The sequence below is a fragment of the Xenopus tropicalis genome, chromosome 2, assembly GCF_000004195.4.
Source record: "Xenopus tropicalis strain Nigerian chromosome 2, UCB_Xtro_10.0, whole genome shotgun sequence".
Classification (NCBI taxonomy): domain Eukaryota; kingdom Metazoa; phylum Chordata; class Amphibia; order Anura; family Pipidae; genus Xenopus; species Xenopus tropicalis.
Window position 1 is genome coordinate 18,479,309 of NC_030678.2, and position 17,380 is coordinate 18,496,688.

Here is a 17,380-nt window from a genome sequence, read left to right on the forward strand (position 1 = left end):
ATTGGAACACGAAGCAGGTTCCCTTTTGGCCTAGACCAGTGATCCCCAACCAGTGGCTCAAGGGCAACATGTTTCCCCCCAACCCCTTGGATGTTGCTCTCAGTGCCCCCAAACCAGGTAGTTATTTTTGAATTCCTGACTTGGGGGCAAGTTTTGGTTGAATAAAAACAATTTCCTACAAAATAAAGCCCCCTGTAAGCTGATAGTGTGCATAGAGGCCCCTAATAGCCAATCACAGCCCTTATTTGGCTCCTCCATGAACTTTTATGGTGCTTGTGTTGCTCCCCAAGTCTTTTTACATTTGAATGTGGCTCACGTGTAAGAAAGGTTGGGGATCCCTGGCCTAGGGCATCAGCTTTGGGGTGGGGTACCCTCATGTACGATAGGGGCATACACAAACTGTGTGATGATAGCAAAAGGGGGTGCAGTTGCTTAGCGACGTACCGGGCTAGAATGTGTCCCTGACCAGAGAAGGCTACATGAACACAGAAAGCAATAATCTACACCTAAGACTTGTCAAGATCAACTATTCCTTTAAATACATTTACTTACATTTTTTCCTCCCCCCCCCACTCCTACTCCAACTCCCCTAAATATTACATGTTGTTTTGTGGCAGAAATGAGCTGTTTTTGTTGATAGTCCCTTTAAGTGTTCGTGACTCAATCCTACTTTCATTGTTGTTTGTCTCCGCTAAAGCAAATTATAGATCGGAAGTCTTTGCACTTCCCTAGGTGCCAGCAATTACAAGCAATTTAAGAGTCTGTGCCATCCAGTCAAGCAAATCACCACTGTTATTTTGTGGTAGCCGAATATTTATTACGGTGACATTTGAATCTGATGGTACAAAAACACTAATTCTGTAACATTAACATAATGCCAAAGATATTACATTGCCTGGGATGTGACATTTATATAGAAAACTGAATTCCTACATTGAAGATGCCGTATTTCATTGCAATTGAGATTCCCATATATAAAGTTTGTTGTAACTGGTGTATAGCCAAAAATAATATTCCTTTTTATATTCTTTAGTATTGTTAGTATTAATATTAGTTAGTATTAATTTTGTCAATAATTAGTATTAATTTTGAAATTTGACATGGAGCTAAGACATATTCTTAGTTTCCCAGGTGCCCTCAGCCATGTGACTAAGTGACAGTTTACTGTTTTCTCCCCAGTAGCCCATCAGTAGAACAATGAAAATGTAACAAGATAACCGCTCCCTGACACCTGTGTTGCTAAAAATGCTCCCATGCCCCACATAGTGGCAGATATGAGAATAGCACTCAATAGTACGAAATCCAAGTCCGGCTTGGGACTCCTCCAGTTACATGGGAGTAGGAGAAACAATAGGTTAGCTGAAAGCAGTTCTAATGTGTAGCGCTGGCTCCTTCTGAAAGCTCAGACTCAGGCACAATACACTGAGATGGCACCTACACACCAATATTACTGCTAAAAAATATATTTGTTGGTGCAAGAATAGAATTTTAAATGGTAGAATGAACTATTTGCAATGTGAACAGTGTACATTACATTCTTTAACTGTACTGGAGTCTGTTTTATGGTAGCTGCTAACAAGCAACCATCTTGGATCTTCCCCTTAGGGCTGTGGCAGACGGGGAGACTAGTCGCCCACGACAAATCTCCCTTGTCGTGGGCGACTAATCTCCCCGGAAAACGATCCTACTGGCGGTAGGATGGTATTCCGGGGAGATTAGTCGCCCCCCAACAAGGGAGATTTGTCACGGGCGACTAGTCTCCCCGTCTGCCACAGCCCTTAATCCGCATGAATTGTTACTTATGGACTTTTTTATGTAAATGTTTATTGTTTGTGCGTTCAACCACTCCAAAATTCTTATCAAGTGCAATTTTTTGCAGTGATGACAAGGCTGTAGAAGCCCAACCAGAAGAAGAAGAGGAAGTTGTAGAGGTGGAAGAGGAGGAAGCTGATGATGATGAAGATGATGGGGATGAAGCAGAGGAAGAACCCGAGGAGCCCTATGAAGAAGCCACCGAAAGGACAACAAGTATAGCCACTACCACCACTACTACTACAGAGTCTGTGGAAGAAGTTGTAAGAGGTAAACTCATAGTTCCATGAAAAAATTGATTGATTTGAGCATAAATGCATCCGCTAATTGGTTCCATTATGGGCTGCCTGGTTGTACATTCAGAGTTGCGATTTATTGCATTTGCGTTTCATTGTTTTTCTTTTTAAGACACAATGTGCATTTTCTTGACACTTTTTTTTTTATTATTATTATTGGATTTAGCATAAATGCTTGAGATACAAAATTGGTTGAAAAACATCCTGAGGGTGTTCGAAGGGATATCTATAAGGGATCGGTCTCTTGAGTTTGGCTTTCTCCCCTCATTTGGTCATTTTTTCAGTACACTTGCCCCCCAGTATTTTAGTAGAATATTGAAAGACTTGCCATAGAACCAAGTATAGGAGGGTAAAAGGGGTAACAAAGTAAACACTGCTTATCCGTTCTTAAATTTGCTTTCTTTATTTTCCTTTCCCTTCAGGGGGCTGTGAGTAGGAAAGTGCGTTTCTATTGACTATGTGTCATTTGTTGTTCCCTGCAAGGCAAATGATTATGGGTGATTCACCTGTAAGTGATTGTGTTTAGAAGGTACCTCTGTTTTACACTTGTGGTTTAATGGTTTTCTGCCATGGGTTCAAAACCCTTAATATAACACAAGAATGCCTAAAATGATGGACACACAACCCAAAAGAATCTGAACCAGTTTGCAAACGTTCTATAAACCATTTCAGATGGATCCTATGTATTGTGCTCAGCATGTTTCCAATAAGTTTTTAGGTTTATTCCTAAAAAGCTGTTTGGATGTATAGTCCCTGGACTCTCCAAGACCAGCCTCTTCACTGCATATGCAGATAGGAAGCCGAATCATCTGTGATCAGTTTGCTTGTTTGCCATTGGAAGTGTAGTTTTAGTTTTATACTTATAGTGACTTTTTGTGCCTAAGCACAAAAGTATATGTCTCCTTCAATATTTTAACTAGAGAATCCCAAGTCCCTAGACTTTGATTTGCCATAGCCATGGTTTTATGACCCCATTGTGTAGGCACGTGGTTTTAGGTTTGTCCAGTCTCAGATGGGACCTTCTAGGGCCCATCAAAGAACCTGACATCTGGGGCACACTGTCCCAACTAAAGGTCCCCATACATGGGCCAATCCACTCGATGTCGCCAAGCGAGTGGATCTTCTCCCGATATCCCCACCTATGGGTGGGTGATATCGGGAGAATCCAGGCTAATTCGATCGTTTGGCTCTGGGGCCAAACGATCAAATTATAACGACGGGTATAGGCAAATTCGGTCCGGTCCCGATCCGACTAGATTTTTAAACCTGCCAGATTTCAGGCCCAATATCGGTTGGGCAGTCCCGTTGGTAGTGCCCATACATGGGCCGATTAGCTGCTGAATCGGTTTAAGGGACCGATATCGGCAGCTAGAATTGGCCCGTGTATGGGGACCTTAAGGCATAAAACTTCCTAAATTATAAAGGTTTTGTATAATTTATTGTTTTGTATAGTTCCCTGGTGAAATTGAAATAGTTTGATGGGCTTTATCCTACAAATTGGCCCAATGGGTGTGTCCCTGTTTACCTGACAGAGCAAAGTTAAGTTCTGGGTTTATCTATATGCCTAGCAGCTTTTAAAACGGATGAGGATTTTTCATTTTCCAAATTTCTCTTAATCCAAAAAGAGGCATTGTAAAAATTCATCCCACATCAATGATAAGAGGTGTCTTTTGATTCCTAGTCTCAGAGCGTGATGTGAATGTGCCATCATGAAAGCAGATTTGTATAAGGAAAGAGCCTAGAAGGCTGCGGGTGATTGTGAAATTGTTCTCCTTAGTGCATTGTAATAATGCAGTAGCATCATCCCCCTAGAAAGCAAATTGCCTTTTGTGTGTTTGAAATATGACGTTAATTGGCAGTGCCATAGCGCAGATGTTCTTGCCTCTCCCCATTGCCGAGAGGACTAGAGCCGTCTCGGGGCCCCACTGCTGCATTTTAAATGCTTCTCACTTACATACACACGTTTTAAAGTTACAGCCTAGTCTCGTTTTTTCGCTAATTCCAGATATAAATCAGAATTTATCTTGTGGGGATTCATGTTCCCTACAAAGGCATATGATTAGTATAATGTCCTTGTCACTGTGAAAGATTGTTGGAAAGGATTTTATCTTCTTGTGGTCTCTGTCAACTGTTCTCTCAGGGAAAATAAAAGCCAGTTTTCCGATCAACCTTGCCTTAGTCTTTGTAATAATTCTGTTGTTTCTGTCCTCTGAGCCTTCTCTTCCAGCTCTCTGCTGACTTTGATCTGATGATCACTCTTGGTATCTGTAGGACCCACCATGCAATGGGTGTCTTCCCGCTACTTTGATGTAACCCTGCTATCTGCTTCCTCTAGTTCCAATTCATCCTCCAATCTTTTGGGATTATAAATCCTCTGTGTCGTTCTAGTACACCACCAGTTTCATCCATCATCATCTTTCATATCATGTGATTGTTGCTATTTCATCCATTCACCAATCAACTTGCTCTTGTTTTAGATTCTTCTTTGAAAATATTCCTATTTCACCCATTATCTTATGTGGTTTAGCCCAGTCTATTTCTTTCCCTATAACCATTGGTTTCAACATTTATGCTATCTGTCTTTCTTATCTTTCCCCGCTTTGGTTTTGACACATTTATAACACCCTATTTCACCTATCTCGCCCATTGGCTTCACCTATCTTGCCCATTGGCTTCACCTATCTCGCCCATTGGCTTCACCTATCTCGCCCATTGGCTTCACCTATCTCGCCCATTGGCTTCACCTATCTCGCCCATTGGCTTCACCTATCTCGCCCATTGGCTTCACCTATCTCGCCCATTGGCTTCACCTATCTCGCCCATTGGCTTCACCTATCTCGCCCATTGGCTTCACCTATCTCGCCCATTGGCTTCACCTATCTCGCCCATTGGCTTCACCTATCTCCCCATTGGCTTCACCTATCTCGCCCATTGGCTTCACCTATCTCGCCCATTGGCATCTCTATTTTGTAACCTATCCTTGTTCAGTGTTGCACCTTCTCTATGTTTCGCTCTGATGTTTCCTTTCAAGACCATCAGAGTAGAGCTTTGTGAGACTGGTATAGGAGAGCTTGTCCTCAGTTTAAGTGGAGACATGTAGCATAAGTGGAAATCCCCCTCAGTCTTGTAAGCAATAATAAATACATGTGATGCTGGTTTCACTCTGGGATAAAATTGTCATTTTGTTTACAAATGGCCTCTCCATTGGATATCCCCATAGATCTGTTTTTCTGTCTTTCAAATGAGGGATGAGCATATCCTAACAGTCCTTATCAGATCAGCCTAGCTGCTGATTGGTTAATAACAGCGCAATGCCCCTGCACAGCCTGGGAATGGGAATTATTAGCCTTTTTGAAAAAAAATTCAATAAATCAGCCTATAACACATTTTTAAGCACGTTCCTTCAGTATTTAGAAGTGTATAGTGCACTGGCTTATTCTCATTTTTTTTAATTAATAGGACAGATATTAGGGAAGCACCAAATACAGGATTGAGTTGGGGATTCGGCCAAGAGTCAGCCTTTTTCACCAGTATTCGGATTCGTCAGAATCTAAGTGCCTGGCGGAACCCAAACCCAATGAAAATGTGACTTTTCATCAAATGAACACGGAAGCGTACTGTTTTCTTTAACTCCTTTGTAGCCTAATTTGCATTTGCAAATTAGGATTTATTTCAGGATTCAGCTGAATGTTTTGTGCAGGATTCTGGGTTCAGCCAAATCCCTAAAATAGTAAATTGATTGTATCCCTACTGATATTCAGTGTAACGGTGAGATATGCATAGACATTTCTAGTACAGTATCCCCATTGTCTCACTCTCTCTCTGTGAAGTGTATGGAAGATAAGGCAGTGTAAATATTTCCAATTAAGTGGCACTTGTTTAAATGTAAATGTTGACATGTTCTTTTCAGAATGTCAAACATTTAGCTGCCATAAAGCCACTGGCTATGCTAGATGTGAGCTCCTGCTTCTCTTCTATTTCCTTCCACGATAATTAGAAAATGTACATTTTGAGGGTATTCTAGAAGGAAATAAAGAGAGTCGGGCTCATCAAAACTGGGCAAATGTGCCCATGGGCAGTAACCCATAGCAACCAATCAGTGATTGGCTTTTTTCATCCAGCTGCATGTAGAACAATTAATGCAACAATATGATTGGTTGCCATAGGTTACTGCCTATGGGCAAATTTGCCCAGTGTTGATAAATGACCCCCAGTGTGTTTTAAATTTTCAAATTGTCTTCCTTTTATGTCAGCACAGCTACAACTACTTTTTTTTTTAAAAATGTGTCTGTTTTAAAATTGTTTCAAGCAATGGCAGTGTTGACAGACCAAAGTCTGTTTAGGGATTCATAGAACTTGATATTTCATTAAATTAAACATACACACTCACTTTGTATTACCCATTGCCTGCTATGGCTGACCTTTTCTCTCTCTAAGGGAAGTTTTGGTAGAGCTCAGATGTTGTTGCTACCTCAAGAATCTTTATAAAAGTTAAAAAAATTAAGATTTGTTTTATTAGGAAATTCCTGATGCGTTTGACACAATTAATAAAATAGGCACCAAGGTATCACAATTTAAAGCCCCTGCATAAGCAGCAGTATAACTTGGTCACTTTGGTGCTTAACTAAATGGAGGCTAAGTTATATCTAGATAATAATAGACAATATTTCTCTTTAAGGGATACTAGCTTCCTCATATCTGCAGCAGCATGGATGGATTACTGCTTCTTATGGTGGCGTTATCCAGTTAAGCTGGCGTGACTTGCAGCATTTATATAATACTCACATGTCCTTTGGAGTGGTGCAAAATCTGTAAGACTAGAGCTCAATATAAACCATGACTTGGATTTTTGTATAAGCCACATACCCAGCATGGAGAAGCATCTCAGGGTCCCATACAAGCAGGTACAATGTTGGCGGAGCTGGCCATACGTGCTTTGGCTGGGTCACTGCATAACCATGTTGGACCACTTCAGTCACCCATGAGTTGTGCCAAATTTGTCGGATTGGAATGATCCTCAAGCCGACTATTGGATCACATGTGTACAGTTGTTTGATAGGGAGTACATAAAACAGTGATTCGTGGGCAACCTGTTGCTCACCAACCCCTTGGATGTTGCTCTCAGTGCCCCCAATCCTGTTTTTTTTTTAATTCCTGACTTGGGGGCAAGTAAGCGGATAGTGTGCATAGAGGCTGTCTTAAACCAGAGTTGGCGCTCTCACAAAACAAATCACCAAGTGTTAGGAATTAATTCAAACAATTTATATTTATTAGTGAGTTACAATAAAAACATATACACATAGTTAAATCTAACAATAAAAATCTAGATAAAAAACACCAATACACAGAATAGTCCAGAACTCATTTGAGAAACTAAAGTGAAATAATAATAGCAGACCTAATAGTTCATGAGGTAGTTACAATAAAAAATATAAATATAAGATGTATAAAAATGCAACTGCATATACAGAGAGGAATGGTATAAAAAATTGCACATATGCCCTATCCAGAGTTACAGAATACTAACGGCTGTTAGTATAGTATAGTGTGCATAGAGGCTGCTAATAGCCAATCACAGCCCTTATTTGGCTCCTCCATGAACTTTTATGGTGCTTGTGTTGCTCTCCAAGTCTTTTTACATTTTACTCATGAGTAAGAAAGGTTGGGGATCCCTGACATACACTGACCAATGGTGTCCTAGACTGATCAGAATTCCTGCCCTACTGAATAGGTAGGTAGTTGAGCCCAAGCAGGTATTCATTCTGGTACTGGTCACACACCAAAGGTATATTATTTTACCCAAATCAGTGGCCAGTATCTGCCCATTTATGGGTACCTAGGTCATGTTTTATGGGTAACAAAAATGTAACTTACTGTGTTCATAAGACTAACTGCCTTTTGCCATTTCTGTTCAGCTATTTTAGTAGTTAGTGAAATGATGCTATATGATTGCTAAATAAAATTCCTTCACATCCTAAATAGAGGTGTGCTCTGAGCAAGCTGAGACTGGCCCTTGTCGAGCAATGATCCCCCGCTGGTATTATGATGTGACGGAAAGGAAATGCGCCCAGTTCATTTATGGAGGCTGTGGCGGGAACCGAAACAACTTTGACTCTGAGGATTACTGCATGGCAGTCTGTGGCAGCGTCAGTAAGTGGACCTTTTCGGGTTCTGTTCCAGATCTAAGACCTGAATCTGATTTCCGGGAATGGGCCTGCGCTGTCACTAACCTCATGCCAGTTCTTCTTGTTAACCACTTGTGTCTCAGTATGTGCTCCCAATTAACTGCTTTCTGCTTCCGAGGAGGCATCCACAAATTCCTTCATTCTGTGTTTGGACTAACACGTCATCTGTGAGATATTAAGCGCTAACTCTTTCTCCCCCTGGGACTCGTGAGAGCTCCGGGGCTGCTGGTGGTGGTTTGTTGTGTGGCGGAGAATTATGATCCCTTTCTAGTCTTGCCTGAGAATGCTTTCCTTCATTTATGAAGCTGCACGTTGGAAGCTAATTAAGGTGATGAATGCTGAGATGCGATTTATATTTTATGTGAGCGAAGTTGTAGTGTGTGGAAACTCTGTCTAAGAAATATACAAATCTGCCATATAATCACTGTCTTTTCTTATAATTATGTGATGTCTTTGGTCTCTTTAGGTAAGAAAGCTTTGCCACTTTTAGTGATATGTTACTAGGCACTTCAATCTTTTTATTCTTTCCTCCAAAACCAGGATCTCCGCAGAGCCTCATTGGTCCTGTTGCCCTCCAAGTTGGAAAGACTTAAAGCAGAAACAGCCATATTGGCTGGGATATATCCATCTACAATATTCCATCTACAATAATCTAATTTAAGATAAACTTCCTCTTAAGGGCCGTGACAGACAGGGAGATTAGTGGGCCGCAACAAATCTCCCTTGTCGCGTGCGACTAATCTCACCAAAATGCCATCCCACCAGCTAGAATGTAAATCGCTGTTGGGATGGCATATGCGGCACAGCGATTTGCTGGAATCGCCGAAGTTGCCCTGAGTGGAAACTTGGGCAATTTCGGTGCCGTGTATGCCATCCCATGGCATTTCGGGGAAATTAGTCGCCCACGACAAGGGACATTTGTCGCGCAGCGACTAATCTCCCTGTCTGCCACGGCCCTAAGGGTGAAGACACACTGTGCTACTAGTAGCAGCTACTTTGTCAGGATTACTAAACTCCAGAAAATGCCCTGCCGTAGACAATGCTGAGAATTGCCTCTGCTAAAACACATGTATCAGTAAATGATCAGCATTGTTTATTTTAGTAGCCACAACAAGTAGCTGCTACTAGTAGCTTTGTGTGTCTTCACCCTTAAGAGGAAATTTCTGTTAAATTATTGTAGATGGATATATCCCAGCCAATATGGCTGTTTTTGCCCAAAACAAGCCAACACCCTAGTTGGAATTTATTCTCTCTAATTGGATGTGTAGGTAAATCAGTTAAGCCAATTAATAGGTCTTTGTGTCATGAGCCAAAAAGAGTACATAGCTCCTCTGCATAATCTTGTAAAATGGAACCTGGGTTGGTAATGTCCACATTGTTGCCAACAAGGTCCTGCAGCCATAAAAATGTAATATCACTAGACTGGCAGATGATTCTCCAGTGCCACATTTCTGTGCATAGAGTCACCATTAAGAATGGAAATTTGGGTCATTTAGTGACCTTCGCTGGCCCTTGGGTGAAGTCATCCGCCAAAGCTGGAAGTATTACATAAATTCTTATCATTGATATCTGGTCTTTTGGTCAACAGACTGAATGGTCATATTTGTTTGGTTATAATCCATTTACGTAGCCAAATCTTTTACAAACCTTATTGTTAAACAAATACATGTCCAACTTATAACATCTGTGCCTACTAAGGTTGAAGTCATTATCTACTCTGGTAAGAAATAGTGGAGAATGCAGACAACATTTTTACAAGTCATCAGATCAATAAGGGCAGGCTTGTATCCATGTAATAATCTGTTAATAAATGTAATCATTGATCGAGCACCAGCGCTTTCACATGTAAAGGAATAATATCACTGGGAAAGCACCAGCGCTTATAAGTGAATTACATTAGCCATAAAGCATCGGTACTCGCACGTGGAACTTAGTTATGTAGTCGATAAAGCACTTACTTGTGTAAATGAATTACATCATCAGTAAAGGACCAACACTTGTACAAATAAGTGAATTACCTTATCTGTAAAGCACCCAAAGTTCCACTCATGTATGAATGGGATAATGGAAAGTCCACGGCATTTCTGCAAGAGGAATGTCCCCTCTGTGTTCCAGTAGATGATCAGGAAAATCAGGAATCTGTAGAGTTACCAAAATGGCACAATGAGTAATCTGTAATGATACTTATATTATTTACCAACTACTTACTAATTGTACACATATTTATATGTAAATATACAAAACAGTAATGGGGGAAAATGTAATTCTTACCAACATTACAATTTCCATTAACTTAATTTATTTGTAAACATCATTGCTGTCCTACTTAAACCCCTTGCCTTGTGGTTGTGTGGGATTGACCCACCTGGTAAGAAGCATGCAAGGCATTGTGGGAATTGGAGTTCTGACTAGAGGAGAGACTTTTGCTATATAGCTAAAAATAACTTTCAAATCAGTGAATATTTTTAATGAATTTACTTTTTAAAAAGTTGTCTAGAATTATGTTTATTTAATTGTTCAGATTTTTTTCAATTTTTTTTTTAAAGAATTACAGATATGGGATCAGTTATCCAGAAACCCTTTGTCCAGAAAGCTCTGAATTACGGGAAGGCCATCTCACATAGACTCCATGTTAATTTTATAATTGAAATATTTAAAAATGGTTTCCTTTTTCTCTGTAACCATAAAAACGTACCCTGTACTCCATTCCTTTTTGGAGGTAAAATGTCCTATTTGCTAGATTTAAGATACAGCAATCCGAATTACAGAAAGATCCCTTATCCGGAAAACCCTAGGTCCCAAGCATTCCAGAACTATGGAAGAAGGCAGAAGAGGCACTATCCTAGGGTACAATGATGGGTGACGGCTAGATACCTCTTCTGCCTACCTGTACTCCGTGCTCTCTTGCCCCCTGCTCTTCCTTATGCCGCCCTGTCGGCTTGGCTTGCCCCTATTTCCAGATAACAGGTCCTATACGTGTATACATCTTTTTCTGTTCTACAAGTAAAGCTGGCCATACATGGGCCGATTCTAGCTGCCAATATTGGTCCCTTAGACCGATTCAGCAGCTTATCGGCCTGTGTATGGGAACTAAGGACGGGCTTACCGACCGACATCTGGCCTGAAGTCGTCCCGATCTCGATTGGGCAGGTTTGAAAATTAGTTGGATCGGGGACCGCATTGGTTGATGCGGTCCGATGAACCGGCGGACGCCTATACCCGTCGTTACAACTCGATCTTTTGGCCACAGGACCAAACGACCGAATTATCCCGATATTGCCCACCTGTAGGTGAGACCTTGCCAAGCGAGCGAATCTAACATGGCCAATTCTCCATACACATTATACTGTAACAGCTGTTTCTAAGCACAAGGGCTTCTGGTGTTATTCTAGTTAGTGGAGATACCTCTCTCCATTGGATAACAGAGGCTCAGAGAAATCATTTCATTTTCTGCAGAAATCATTCATATGAATGACGTGTCACAATGGGATAATGCTGACTTGGAAGGTTCTTCTAGCAATGCCAGACTATTCACCCCAACAGACCATTACTGCCTTATTAATAAGATATAAATGAAAGATAAGCTCCACTTACCAGTCAGGTATATTCTCCCTCTATCATATAAAGTGCTCTCATTTTCTCGCTATTTCGGCATTTATCCGATGCTGTTTTTGCAACTAAAATATATTTTACTGGCAGGCAGTAAATGTGACTCATTTTGCTTTGCCCTATTTATCAGTTTATCATTTTTTGCTTTATAGAAGTTGTGTTATAAGCAGGAAAGGATAAAGATAGAGGGCATAATACAAGTAGTATATTTTTAAAGGCTCAGTAAGTAGTCTGCATTTTATACAATAATTCTGGCCTTATAAATCACACTAAAGTGCTGCTGAATGACTGTTCCACTGACAGATCTAGTCTGTATTAGGGATAGGCCAAAACCTTCTTTTCAGTATTCCCTCAATATGCATTCCGCTGAATACCGAATCCAAACCCTCGCACCAAGCACAATTTGCCGACACAGGAGCAGAAATAACTGGTGCGTAATGCACACTAAAAAAAATATATTTTTTTTTTCAATTCCATAGGGTTCAGAATTAGTCCAGCCAGGCTCTTGTATTCAGCTAATCCGAATTCTGCTTAAAGTGGCTCGGATTGGACCAAATCCAGGAATCAATGTATCCCTAGTCTGTATGCTTACACAATATCTATTCGTAGTGTCTTATAGGAACAATATACAACTATAAATTCCTTTTCTAAAAATAGCACAATAAATACAACTTGTGTTAAAAAATGCATTGTGTTTTCCTTACCAAACGTCTTCCCCCCTCTCCCATTATATAAATGGGGCAATTTGTTCAATGCTTCTTAATTGCCTTTGAAATGTCTCCCTTCCCTAAGCAGCTCATTATCAGAGGGCTTCTCAGTGGACTGGTTATTAGTTTTATCCCCATCTTTTCTGCTTATCAGAACCAGGAAATGACAGGAAGTACTAATGTGAAACTGATTTCATTTTCTTGATTAGTGCTAGAACTAACAATCCCTATTAGTTGGCTCTCGTTGCAAAGGAGTGTGTGCTATCCCTTTAAGAGGGAACAAAACACCAAGATGTTTTCTTTTTTAATTCACTTGCCCCAAACTGCATCATCAAGATTCCTAAAAGGTGCCTTGCACTTTAATTTGGCAGAATCTAGAGATTGCTTGTCTGGGCCTGCACCTATTAGTGCAGAGTTAAGACGCCATATTTTTTATACCCACAATGCAATTGTGCTTTAAAAGTTAGGTTGGTAAATTTTATGAAAAGTGTTTTTTTTCCCCCATCACACTTCAGCGCTAATAAATGTCTTTATAGTATCTTAATTTCTCCAAAATGATATTTTGGCATTTCTAACGATTAAACTCTCTGGCATATAATTTAACTAATTTGTGAATATATAAGTGACAAATTGAATGTGATTGTGCATAATTTTTTTGTGTTAGCTGCCATTGTGCGTCAGTCTGCCTTGTAAAATGCAACCCATTTAGTAGTAATGGCGCCTAAGTGGCTGCCATTAACCTTGATTTAAGAGAATAATTATGGAGTCATTTAACTCCATTTGCACCAGAGATCCAAAAAGGGTGCTTTGTGGGTAACATGTGACTTATTAATATTATTTGTTTGATAATAAAGGGGAAATGTGCCTAATTATAATTGTATAACTTAGAGCAGTGCTGTCCAGCATTATTACATGCAATGGGCCAAATAATTCTTATATAGTGTGATTCCATACAGTGAAGTCTATGTAACCTTTGAGCGGACGGGGGGCTATACCATAACTCACGTTGGTAAGGTGCCCAAGCTGGCATTTTGCTGCAATAGTGGATATTTTTCTTTTTGCAATTGCGTTTAAAAAATGTCACCAAATTTTAGGCAGACAGGTGTTTATTTTTTGAGGAACAGAAAGGGTATCCCCCAATAAGTCATGTAGTTGTCTGAGTTATAAAAGCACAAGGGGTCCATCTGTACAGAGCCATTCAGTGACTTCTAATAAATTATACATTGTAAAAGGGGGTGAATTTGTAAGTACAGGTATGGGGATCCCTTATCTGGAAACCCATTATACAGAAAGTTCCAAATTACGGAAAGGCCTTCTTCTATAGACCCCATTATAAGCAAATAATTCTCTATAATACTAAAACAGTACATGTACTTGATCCCAACTAAGATATAATTACCCCTTATTGGGGCAGAACAGCCCTATTGGGTTTATTTAATGGTTAAATGATTCCCTTTTCTCTGTAATAATAAAACAGTACCTGTACTTGATCCCAACTAAGATATAATTACCCCTTATTGGGGGAAAAACAAGCCGATTGGGTTTATTCAATATTTAAATGATTTTTAGTAGACTTAAGTTATGGATATCCAAATTACGGAAAGATCCCTTATCTGGAAAAACCCAGGTGCCAAGCATTCTGCATAACCGGTCCCATACCTGTACAAAAAAAAAATATACAGATATGGGACTTAGTGCTTTCCGGATAAGGGATCTGGATAAGCATGCCTAAGTCTATTTATAAATCATTTAAAAATAAAAGAAAGCCAGTAGGATTGTTCTGCCATCAATATATGGACTATGCAGCTTAGTTACCATCAAGTACAAGGGTTTTATTATTACAGAGAAAAATTTATTTTAATATATTTAATTAAAATTGAGTCTATGAGAAACAGCCATCCCTTAATTTGGAGCTTTGTGGATAATGGGTTTCTGGATAATGGATCCCATACCTGTATTTACATTTAGATGGATGGGGCTATTGGCCACTCTCAGTGGAGTCATATTTCTGTGGCACACTTGATTAGAAACTACAGGCTGGTATGTTCTATATTCAGATAAATCTTCATTAGCTTTTGGACATGAATATTAACATTTGCCGAGGCATTTTCAGCTTATGCAAACAGCATTATGGTAATGAAAGGGCAAAGTAAATAGGATTTTCTCTCAGCTGGCTGTAATGCTCGGGATCTCCGAAACAAATAAAGAGTAATAAAAAATGATCCCAGAGGGGATTCCAGAGATTTTATAAAGAGACGTGTATCATAGTGTATGGCAAACAGAATTATGGGCTCAGCTGGATAGACACATACATGTAATATATATGGCAGCGCAGGTTTGATTCTGTCCTGTTTTTGTACTGTCTGTTAGTGGCTTCTTCCATGAAGAATAGATATTTCTATGTGGTATTCCTGTGTATAACCCAGACATGTAAATAGGCCAGGCGCTATTAATGGGATCTGTGCTGCTGGGCCTTCTCTCATGCTCTTACTGCCATTAGGAAATTGTATTTTCATGATATTTATGTGTCTTTTTCAGGTTCATTGATTTCTGTTATGAGACTTCTTTTTCCCTCTTTTTCCCAATGTATTTGGAGGGTTATTAATGATAATATTAAATAGACTTTTATATGGTTACGTGAGAATTCAATAGCAAAAGTATTCTCCAGTCATCAAATATGGTTATTTGTCCTTCATTTACTGATGGCTGTGTTAGTAGTGCAGTGGTTAAACAGAGATAAACAGAGATAAACAGAGATAGACAGATACATAGATACACAGACAGATAGATAGATAGATAGATAGATAGTTATTTATGTAGATGGATGGGGAGATGATTGAGAGATAGCTATATATATATAGATAGATAGATAGATAGATAGATATAGATATGTATGTATGTATGTATATGGATGAGGAGATGAGAGAGAGAGAGAAAAAGAGATAGATATAGATAGACAGATAGATAGATATGTATGTATATGGATGAGGAGATGAGAGAGAGAGAAAAAGAGATAGATAGATAGATAGATAGATATAGACAGATAGATATGTATGTAAATGGATGAGGAGATGAGAGAGAGAGAGAGAGAGAGAGAGAGATGTAAGTAGATGGATGGGGAGATGATTGATACATAGAAAGAAAGATGATACGTAAATAGATGGATACTTAAATAGAGACTATGTAAATAGATAAAGGTAGGTAAAGATTAGGTAAATATGTTATATATGTGTGCTCTCAATCATAATTGCTGGTCAGGCTTCCCCAGGATTGTGTTGGGCAGTTGCATCAATCAGATCATCCCAAATTGCTTGGGTCAGACAAATAGAGCAGCAGCCATGTATGGAGGTCATTGTTAGAGGAAAAACTTTCTTTAATTGTCTGTTGCTATGTAAATCTGACTGTAGCAACCAACTGCCTGGAGACAAGAGCAAGATAATAATGAACAGAATTGTGTCAAAACAAATCCTAGTAATTGAATGGCTCCTATTTACAGCACATTTCATTCAATAAGACTAATGTTATTGTTATTATTATGCCTTATATTAGCCTTTATTAACATCTGCCCCAGTGTAAATCGCTGTAAACGTCATGTATTCTGAATATGCTAACATTACCCAGGATCCATTGTCATTCTAATGACTTTTATATCTGTATCCTATATATTGCCTGTCTCTCTAGAATTCCTTCCCACTTTCCTGCTGTAATTGCTAACCAAGCTCCCTTTCCTCACCACCTTTTTCTTTCTGTTCTTTAATGCAACCCCCCTCAGCAGTTCCCGCCACAGCGGCCAGCACCCCAGATGCAGTTGACAAGTACCTGGAAAACCCTAATGATGAAAATGAACATGACCGCTTCCTGAAAGCAAAGGAGAGGCTGGAGGGCAAGCACAGGGAGAAGATGTCTGAGGTAATCCTTGGGGTAAAAGGAACCAGGTCACCCCAACAATATACTGGGCCTAAGATAAATGTGAGACTCGCTGACATATTAGGTCAACCCGTATTAACCTCTTATTTAGCTATAATGACCTAGACTTGCCAGTTCGATCTCCACAGAAAAAAGGAATAATAAGCACTACATCAACCACAGTCATGCTGCAAAGATCACTTATGTGCATTGCATTGACCTGGGATTGTTCAGGTTTTTGGGCTAAATGTTTGCTCAAGACTGGTGCAGGAAGAATCTATTACAGTGAGGCTGAGGAGCATAGAGAACTTTTACAACTTACAGCTGAGCTTATGTGTCTCAGTCTTTTGTGTTGTGTTGAATTTAACTTGAGCTCACCCCTAGCCTAGGCCCGCCTTCTACACTTAACTGTACTCGACTGGTGCCTTTCCCTGCCTGTAATAGAGAGCAGCATTGCTGATTGGAGAGTCTGAAGGGAAATGTACCAGCTCAGCACATTGGTTAGATTAGTGTAGTCGGTGGGCCTAGAGATGCATTCCTGATTCCCAAAGCATCAAAATGGAGGGAATGAGAGACTGTCAGAAACTTAGAGGGGACTTTTGGGACCCTCTAATACTTGGGGCCTATGCTGACTGCCTGAGCCACCCATTCTTGAGCTGGCCCACATTGGAAATTATTCTAACATCTTTTTTATTGGAGAATATTGGGCAGATTTACCTATTTATGGCGGCGTCAGATGTTCTCCATTGTTTAATATCATGCCTGGGCATAATAGTGCTGCAACAGGAGCACAGGAGGGGCATCCTGGCTGAAGGAGCTAGCTGGAATTGGAAAGAGTTAGCATTTACTGGTTATGGGTTTCTAG

The 17,380-nt window shown here is 39.9% G+C and overlaps 1 protein-coding gene across 7 annotated transcripts in view; it reads left to right on the forward strand.

Moving 5' to 3' along the window:
* Positions 1-17,380, forward strand: part of app (amyloid beta precursor protein) — a 117,292-nt gene that overhangs the window by 77,502 nt on the left and 22,410 nt on the right. For 2 of the 7 annotated variants that reach the window (XM_012956722.1, NM_001005698.1), the window contains exons 6-8: positions 1,880-2,082; positions 8,091-8,258; positions 16,382-16,518. In XM_012956722.1, the coding sequence (XP_012812176.1) occupies positions 1,880-2,082; positions 8,091-8,258; positions 16,382-16,518 (508 nt within the window). The remainder of the gene's footprint in view (positions 1-1,879; positions 2,083-8,090; positions 8,259-16,381; positions 16,519-17,380) is intronic. The other 5 variants (XM_012956721.1, XM_012956723.1, XM_012956725.1 and 2 more) reach the window with 3 other exon arrangements.